Source organism: Pararge aegeria, chromosome 19 (genome assembly GCF_905163445.1).
Source record: "Pararge aegeria chromosome 19, ilParAegt1.1, whole genome shotgun sequence".
Taxonomy (NCBI): domain Eukaryota; kingdom Metazoa; phylum Arthropoda; class Insecta; order Lepidoptera; family Nymphalidae; genus Pararge; species Pararge aegeria.
Window position 1 is genome coordinate 16,953,606 of NC_053198.1, and position 10,185 is coordinate 16,963,790.

Here is a 10,185-nt window from a genome sequence, read left to right on the forward strand (position 1 = left end):
GGTAAAAAGACCGAATACAAAAATTATCGACCTATCACAATACTACCGGTCATTGATAAACTAGTAGAAAAATACATAAGCAATAGAATGCACGAATTTTACAATAAAAATAGCATTTTATCAACAGCCCAATTCGGATTTCAACCAAAAAAAAGTACAACGCAATTATTATCGAAGTTTACAGACTACATATGTGAAAACCTCAACGCTAAAAACCACGTAGTTGCGGTTTTTATAGATTTCAGCAAAGCATTTGACACACTGCGAAATGACATCCTAGTAAAAAAATTAGAAGATACGGGAATTAGAGGCCCTTTACTAAAATGGAACCAAAATTACTTAAAGGATCGCTCATATTTAGTGAAAGTTGGTACATCATGGAGTGAGAAAGCTACGGTATCCATAGGAACAGCTCAGGGATCTGTGTTAGGCCCACTACACTACCTAGCATATGTTAATGATATAAACAACGTTATCAAAAAATGTATGACCTTTCAATATGCAGACGACACCTGCATATTGGCCGTAGATAGAAATGCTGAACAAGCACTAGAAAAATTACAGGAAGATTTTACAAGGATATGTAAATGGTCTCATGACCATGGCTTATCCATTAACACCCAGAAAACTAAGCTAATTCACATTCACTCATGCCATCTAAGAAGCGCGGGACAGTTAAAACTAAAAGCCCACCATCATGACTGCTTGCACGGAACCTTCACCAACTGCAAATGTGATTTGATCGAGCAAGTTACACACCATCCATACCTTGGTCTAATAATAGACAACAGATTAAGCTGGAGGCCCCACATCGACAGTGTATGTTCTAAATCGCGTGCGATATTATCAAATATTAGTCTACTAAAAAGAAAAATCCCGTTCCAAATCAAAGTACAATTGTATAAAGCTTTAGGGGAAAGTATTATTCACTATGGCCTTAGCAGCTATGGACGCACTTTTAAAACATACATTGAACAGATAGAAAAATTACACCTGAGAATATTAAAACAAATTGTACCTCACAATTTAAAACTAAAACACAAACACGACGATACATGGATTTATAAGCAATGCAAAACACTCACAGTAAAACAAAAAATTAAATTACAATTACTCATCAAGAACTTTTTGAAATATAATGAAAACAATACGTATAAGCCGGCAATAATAACCAGAAGAATACAAGAAAAAAAAATAAACCTTACAGGAGCGAATAATTATTACGGCAAGAGAACCACTAAATATATGCTACCTAGATTAATAAATGAACTACCCCTAACGTTGAGAATTTCAGTGACGATGAGTAACGTAAAAGGCATTCTAAACAAATATTACCATGAAATAAATGTAACTTAAAACCTTTAAACATAGTAATATTGGAACACCTGTATAACGTATGCATTCGGGGCAGCGCCAAACCGGTCGCTCGTATCTACTGAGCGACGCGATGGCTCGCAGTACAGAATTACCTACACTGGATTTATTAGTGTACTACCTGCTGTATACTGTATTGCTATTTAATGGTTAATATATGATAAACTTATGAGATTTTAGAGGAATGTGCAGCGTCCAAATAAACTCATGTGAGTTTCAGGATGCGAAGATTTATAATTTTAGCAGTTTGTGTAATAAATAAATAAATAAATAAAAATAAATAAAGATAGGCCAGTCTTAGCTATCTACGATCCGAATGCAGAATTGGAGCTCGATTTATACATGCTAGTATGATAGGAGTAGGGAACATCTTATTGCAACGGAGTCGGGGAAGTGTCGATTTGCAAACGTCCCCAAAAGTAAAAATCACGCGTACGAGGTCGAAACTAGCCATGGTATGCACATCCATTCAAACTCATTAAAGAATTTCAGGATATATTTATTTAATGAACCTAAATTAATTTCAGGATATATTTATTTATTGGGAAACACGTTTAAGATGGTAACTGGTTGTACTGCGTTATGTTCAACATTCTCAAAAGAGACTTGATTTGATTTTGATTGTAGCATTGAATATAGGGCAGATGTTTAAATGGCGCATGCCGATGCATTGTCCCGTAATCCTTTAATGACTGAAAGCAATCAACTCCATGAAAAATACCAGCTGTACTGACCATACGTGAGAAAGACTCCCTCCAGTTAGGTAATGCAGAGTTAGGTAGAACTCGCGATATTCTTTCTAATAACATTAATTAAAACGAACTTCAGTATATAAAGGACAGTTTGTAATACGGGACAATAAACTATTTAGATACATAGATGAAGAAAGGAAAGAGGCTCGTTGGGTGGTGCCAAAGGGAAATTGTGCAGGATAAATTATGACGACATGAGACATTTAGGGTTTGAAAAAAACTTAGAACAGAATAAAGCAAAATGTAGAAGTATGTTGAAGCATGCATTGATTGTGCTTATGCGAAACGAAACTTAAACACATGAGAGGGACTATTACAGTTCATCCCGAAGGCAGATACACCCTTTCACACCCTGTACATTGATCATGTCGGTGGACCTTTGATCGACCACATTGATCGACCTTTCGGAAAATCCAAGCATAGGCATACGCACATTTTGGTGGTCGTAGACTCTTTCACAAAATTCGTGTTTATCAAATCGGTACGGAACACAAAGGCTCAGAACGTGATAAAGGTGCTGGAGGAAGGTTTTTATACATTTCGCAACTCTGATAGGTTAATTAGTGACCGGTGCAGCTGTTATACATCTCATTTATTCTTAAGGTTTTGTCTAAATAAGAGTAATAAACAGGTTTAGAATGTAGTGGGGAGTCAACGGTCAAATGGCCAAGTGGAGCGGTATAACCGCACCATTCTGAACTCACTAACAGCACAAAACATGAGAGATGACGAGAAAGAATAGGATAAGAAACTGGGTGCGATTCAATAGGAATTGGATAACACGATACAAAAGATTACAGGGCAAACTCCTGCAAGAATTAATAATGAATTAAACCCCGCCATGAATGAAATTGAAACATTACCCAGTGTACCCATGATCTAATTACAATACGAGATGAAGTCAAGTTGTTTTTATCAATCCTTTAGAGAAAGAAAAACAAAAACAAAAAAAATATTTTATTTATTTATTTATACCCTTTATTTGTACACCAATCAGAAAAACGTGTCAAAAAAAGAACAAACACATGAAGAATGAAACAGGATACAAAAGGCGGCCTTATCGCTAAGTAGCGATCTCTGCCAGGCAACCTTAGGATTAGGAAAACTAAAAAGAAAACAAATAGGTGGGCACACTATTTAGTACATACATACGAATATCTACATACTAATACATAAACCAGACTACACAAATAAAAAATACTATTGATAGATATAAAAAATAAATATACTAATACATATCTTAATATACCATAAATACTTAGAGCCCTCGCCCACGGCGACTTTTTGTAGCGATGCTGTCGCGCATTTACTAAACGCACGCCAGCATCACTACTAACGCGTGTTAGTCGCATTTGCAACGCGCTACTGCATCGCGACTGTATCGATGCAAACGCGCGACCGTGTCGGACGACATCGGGGGAAGAACGGAGGGAGGGCGGTGCGTGAATGGAGAACCGAGCATCAGTGCAACACAGACAGGTCGAGAGTGCTGTTGTCCGTCACATGCGTAAAATGGAGTCGTTCGACACTGAATCATTTATTATGGCAATTCAGAACCGTCCTGTAATATGGGACTCGCGTCTTCCTGAGTATTCGAATAAGATTGCAAAAAGAAAGGCATGGGAAGAGATAAATGAAATATTTGATTCAGAATTTGGAGAAAAAACAAATAAAGAAAAGAATGCTTGTGGTAAGTTATTTAACTTTATTAAATTTTATCATTATAAATGTAGATGAGTGGTGAGAATTAATGAGATATAGATGTTCCAGAATAAGTGAATTAAGTTACGTTTACAGCCCTTTCTAGTTACTTATAGCTATTTTAGGTGAAATTATTTCAAATTTTTGAATCTTGCCACGGTACAGAACCTACACCGGTGAAATAGTCAGTATATATGTTTCGGATTGCAGTACCACTTAGTTCTGATCTTCGTCTTCCAATTAAAAGTAAATTATCACTGGCAGGTGGATCTTGGAATCCGACTATACTCAAAGTGTGATCAAACTTGTACCCATCTCGCTTACGTATAAAATTGTGCAATACGCAACACGCTTTAACAATATTCGTAGCAAAATCTACATTAACGTTTATGGGCCGGTTGAAAATTTTAAATTTGTTACTCAATATACCAAACGTACATTCAATATAACGCCTTGCGCGCGTCAAACGGTAATTATATATTCTCTTCTTTCGTGGTAAATGTTTACCAGCGTATGGTCTTTGCAAGTGTTGTGATAAAGCAAATCCTTCGTCGCCAATAAACGAAAACGGTATAGGTATTCCATTGTTAGATATAGGTCTTGGTTGAGGTAAATTATAATTTCCTTGTCGTAACTTTTTTACCCATTCGCTGCTGTCATGTATTGTTGAATCTGAGCTCTTTCCATAACATCCGACATCTATATCTATGAAATTGTAATTAGCGTCACATATTGCTAACAAAACGATGGAAAAAAAATGTTTGTAATTGTAATATTCTGAGCCGGTATGACATGGTTTTATAATTCTTATATGTTTTCCATCTATTGCTCCAATTAAGTTAGGAAAATTAGCATGTTTCATAAATCCTTCAGCGGTTTCTAAATGTAATTCTTCTGTTGGCTCTGGCATGGAGATGTCTTTTACTTTTTTCCATATTACTTCCACAGTTTCCTTTACAATCGTACGTGCAGTAGTATGTCCACATTTAAAGTCCAAATGAAGATCTGTGAAATTACATCCAGTTGCTAAGTACCTGTAAAAAAAGGAAAAAAGAAAATAAAGTAATAAAAAATACATACCTACAAATATATAAATCACGCCTGTAAACCTGTAATCCTTGTCGGGGTAGGCAATTTAAGGGTGATATTCATTTTAACTCTCCGAGTCAAGATGATCCGAGCTAAATAGGGATGCCAAGGTCGTAAGGTTCTAGCTCCATTTGCATTAATTTTTCAATTGCATAACAATAATAAATTTGTATATCTTTTTTCAGCTATTGAACTCCAGAAAAAATGGAAAAGTTTAAAAGATTGCTTTAACAGAGAACGGCTGAAAGAAAAAAATTGTCCCAGTGGGTCCGGGGCTAAACCCAGAAAACAATATGTTTACTATAAATTATTGTCATTTTTACAACCTTTGACCGAAATCAGACCACCAAGTCGACCTACAGTTACTGAGGAAAACGACTCCGAAGGCTGTTTGGAATCTTTTGTTATTCCAAAATCAAAGAAGCTTAAAACAAGTGATGGCGTTGATGATGCACAAAACAAATTATACGAAATTCTAACTGAGAAATTGAACAAAGCCACGCCCGCCATTCAACATCCAGATCAACATTTTTTACTTTCACTTTTTCCACATTTTAATTCCATAAAAGAAGAATATAAACTCGATGCGAAAGCTGAAATGATAAATTTGCTTCGCAAATATAACAATATGGCACAAACGTCTGCATACACCAGTCACTATGGATATCAGTCTGGATACCAAAGCTACGACACAACTCCTGCTCGTACAAGCAATGAAAGTAGTGTGTCGCAACTAATAAATAGCTACCACTCGGCGCCAACGCCTGCTGGTGCCAATGTCAATACTGCAGGTAGTTCATTGCAACATAATGATAATGATAATGAATATAATTACAGTAATGATGATTCTACACAAGATTCTATTATCACAAACCTATATTCGCCGTAAAGTAAAAAGTAAGAAATTAAAACCTTAATTAAGTTTAAGTATGATTAATATTGAATTATAATAATTATTTTTTTAAGTTGTGATTAAAAATGTGCAAAAACTATTAAAAGATAATTAACATAAAATTTGGTTTTTCTTACCTTAAAGTTATTGTTAGTCGTTCTTCAGCTGATATACATTGTCTCATCACTGTATTTCTGCGTGTCAACTCTGGTTTTACAATGGAAAGCAATTCACAAAACGTCGAATATGACATTCTATAACAACTTCTGAATTTGAGATCATAGGATTTTAGTATTTTAAACGTTGTTACATGATGTCCACTGAGTAATCTCTCTTTATTAAATGGGTGCATCCAATATTGACGCTGCTTTCGTTGCCTGCGCTTCGGCTGCTTACGTAAAAGCAGCACCAAAGACAACGTGACTAATGTTGCCTCAACGGAGTCCATCTTGCAACTGTAGCGATCGCAGGTATTTTTGTGCTGTTACTGAATCGCGTTTGCATCGAGACAGAAGCGCGACAGTATCGCGTTTGCTTCGCGACTGAATCTAAGACCGTGGGCGAGGGCACACAGCTAGCGACCGTTTCGCGACTGTATCGATGCGGACACGCGACAGCATCGCTACTGTATCGCTACAAAAAGTCGCCGTGGGCGATGGCCCTTAAATATGAGTTTAAGTAGATAAATCAATAATAATAGTAGTCTTTACTGAGCGAGATAATGAGCCTTAACAGCATTTTTAAATATGCCCAATGACTTCGACTGTCTTATGTTCAATGGGAGTGCATTCCACAATTCAGTAGCTTTGACAGTGAACGAATGCTTATAAAACTTCGTTTTGTGGAACGGCATGCTCAAAGTCAGCGCACGACTCGATCTAAGTTCAGACTCCACTCCAAGAAATTTAAACTTCTCCTTAAGATAAGAAGGAGTCTTAGGATTAAATAACACACGGTACATAAGTGAAAGTACATGAAGATCCCGGCGACGGCGAATAGGGAGCCACTTAAGCTTCTGACGAAATTCAGATACGTGGTCATATTTGCGTAAACCAAATATGAACCGAATAGCTAGATTTTAAGACGCTCAAGTTTGTTCAGATAGTCCTCGGTCAAATTAAGATAGCTTGCGTCCGCATAGTCGAGAATAGAGAGAAAAAGAGAATGTGCTAACATAACTTTAGTCGGGATTGGAAGAATGGATCGCAGACGACACAGCGACCTAAAAGTGCCAAAAGTCCTTCTACTCAAATCCCTGACTTGCACAGACCACGATAACTCTTTATCAAGATGCAAGCTAAGGTCCTTTACAGAGGCACAAAACCGAATTGTGACACCATTAAAATCAACACTAGGTAGATTTCCCCAATCAACCCTTGAACGCATACCAGGGCTTCCAATAATAATAGCCTGAGATTTAGCTGGATTAACCTTAAGTCCATACTGCCTGCTCCACTCAAAAATTTCCTTAAGATCTGTGTTAATATATTACGATAGATGTAATTTTTCTTTCAATAATGAGGGTAAATGTATAAAACTAATGCTTTCTTATGAAGAGCCGATAAGAATTGTGGTAGTACTTGGTAACGATAGTTATAAACTTGCTCCGATTTCCGGATTTGAGGGAACGATAATTTTGGTAATGTTGCAACTGATAGTTTCTGAAATGCTTAAGCATTTAATAACTCTCCAAATTACAGCATGCATACATAGGATTTTACTTAAAAAAATAAAAGTAATCTAAGGTAGTCACATATAATAAGATTAAATATGAATAACTGGATGTAACTATTAAATCTACAGTATGATTTTTTCTCTTGCAGGTCAGGAGCGAGAATTGATTGGTTCGCATACTGGCCATAAAGTTTCATATGGGAAGATAAGAAGACAAGTCCTTGAGAATTGATTGGTTCAAGGCAAAATTAGTGCTACAACTAAGAATTGATTGGTTTAGTTGTAGTAAATAAAAGTCCTTGAGAATTGATTGGTTCAAGGCAAAACTAGTGCTGCAACTAAGAATTGATTGGTTTAGTTGCAGTGATTCTTTATTTTTAAAGTCTTGAGAATTGATTGGTTCAAGACAATAGCAATGTCAGTTTTGCAACAACTAAGAATTGATTGGTTTAGTTGTAGTAAAAAAAAAAAAAGTCCTTGAGAATTGATTGGTTCAAGGCAAAACTAGTGCTGCAACTGAGAATTGATTGGTTTGGTTGCAGTAAAGAAGAATTTAAGAATTGGTTGGTTAAAATTGTACGGCCTAATGTAAGGTTATCACCTGATGCGTGTATGGGGGCATACACGGCGTCAGGATGGACGAATGTAAGGTTACTTGAATTTTCGTCACAGATAAATGCCATTCTAAGCTAGATTATCAATACGAGATGATATGCAAATCAATAAAATGAATCCTTTTGATAAAAACAGTAACGGATTTGGAGTATTTATATTTGATAAGAAGGTGCTGGCACGTTGGAAAGTTGGAAGGACTGGCGACTAAAGCGATGCGGGGAAAAAAGAAGAAAGGATAGCATGAAAAGAGTGACATCGGGCGTTTGGGATGATTTGGCGAGATTTTAATAAGGAAAAAGGAAAAAGGGAAACGAATATGTTAGTAAAAGAGTAATTATTTTAAGACTCTAAATTGGAAGTATATTGTCTGCGTAATTGACAAATTATATGATAGTGTATTCTGAAATTGGTTTTTATTTGGACTGGAATATTTTTACACAATATAACATATATTCTTTAACATTCACCCCTAAATTCTTATATTATAACCCAGCACACATATCCTTTACATACTCTATTCAACTATTATTACCAAAACCAAGCATCATACTCTTGTCTTGTCAAATGCAATTATATTCTTTTAATTTTGGAAGTACGTCTCATAATACAATAATAAAATATCCAACTTTACCCGCCAGGCTTGTTCCCTTGTTCTTCTCAAGCAGTGCCCTTAATGGATCATTCCATCCAAGTCGGAAATGAAATGGACAAAGTGTCCGTGTCTAAATCGTTCTACTGCTCCCCAGAAAATTGTAACTTATACTTATCTATTTACAAAAAATCAATTAAGGTTCTGCACGTAAACATTCGAAGTATACAGTGTAATTTTGACAGTTTGACTGTACTTTTACAGCGCGTTAATGTTCAAGTAGACATTATCATACTATCTGAGTGCTGGCTTAGCAAATCTCCATTATTGCCTGTTTTGCAGGGCTACGCATCTTACAAATCAAGCTACAGGAAACAAAATGACGGCATTGTAGTGTACATTAAAGATTATTTGAAATGTACTGTTGAAGAGCCAAACTTTTTCGAAGCCAATTGTCTTATAGTAAAATATGAAAATGAAATTTCTATCGTTGCTCTTTACCGGTCACCTGCGTACAAAACAATCACTAGTTTTATTGAAAATCTTGATGTTACACTAACTAAATTAAAATCTTTTAATACTGTTGCTATCATTGGTGATATTAACATCAACATAAGCTGTGGCAGCAAACATTGTTACCTTGATGAATACCTCAACGTCACTGCTGCTCATGCAATGTTACCTGCACATACCCTTCCCACACGTGATTTAAGTTGCTTGGATCATATCATCTTAAAGACTAGAAAACAATGCACAACCCTTGTGTTAGATTCATTTATAACTGACCATGCCCCAGTTATGCTTTGTTGTGAAACACAAATTAACAATGACAAAGAAAAATACAGCTTCACTCGTCTTGACTGGCCAGCCACCGTTAAAGAAGTAGAAAATGCTGACTTCTCACCTGTTTTAAAAACAGAAGATCCTGAGCTAGCTTCACAACTACTTGTGGATACTCTTTCCTCGATTATTAAAGACCATACACATACTGTTTCAATTTCAGCCAGTAAACGTATTAAAAAGCCATGGATTACCCAAGGCATTATACGTTGTATGCGCCATCGAGATAAATTGTATAAAAAATTTAAAAAGCATGTCAACGACGATACTCCAAAAACTATCTACACTAGATATAAAAATTTTCTTAATAACTTGATCAAAAAACTTAAAAGAGACTATGAACATAATGAACTACTAAAAGCAAAAGATAAACTTAGAGACACTTGGAAAGTTATAAAACGAATTGCAAACCTAGACCAAACTAAACATAATAAAAATCATCTTATAAATATCGCAGATGATAGTACTTCCTCAGTTAATTTAGTAAATAATTTTTTTGTGGGGGTGGGGAAACGTTTAGCTGAAAATGTAAAAAATAATTCATGTACAACTAGTAACGAGGATCCACTCTTATATTCTGTGCCTCAACTGAAATCAATGGTATTACTTAATTGTGATGCGTTGGAAGTAGAAAGAGCTGTTGTTGGTTTAAAAAGTAA

The 10,185-nt window shown here is 35.8% G+C and overlaps 2 protein-coding genes across 2 annotated transcripts; one reads left to right on the forward strand and one right to left on the reverse strand.

Annotated features, from left to right (window-relative positions):
* Positions 1-3,397: 3,397 nt before the first annotated feature.
* Positions 3,398-6,471, forward strand: LOC120631951. The gene is made up of 2 exons (XM_039901661.1): positions 3,398-3,816; positions 5,102-6,471. Exons 1-2 carry the CDS (start codon positions 3,573-3,575, stop codon positions 5,803-5,805), a joined length of 948 nt encoding a protein of 315 aa, XP_039757595.1. The 5' UTR covers positions 3,398-3,572; the 3' UTR covers positions 5,806-6,471.
* LOC120631950 (protein ALP1-like) lies at positions 3,812-6,283 on the reverse strand. The gene is made up of 2 exons (XM_039901660.1): positions 5,946-6,283; positions 3,812-4,861 (listed from the first exon to the last, which is right to left on the reverse strand). The coding sequence occupies exons 1-2, from the start codon at positions 6,254-6,256 to the stop codon at positions 3,964-3,966; spliced, it is 1,209 nt and encodes a 402-aa protein (XP_039757594.1). The 5' UTR covers positions 6,257-6,283; the 3' UTR covers positions 3,812-3,963.
* Positions 6,472-10,185: the final 3,714 nt, after the last annotated feature.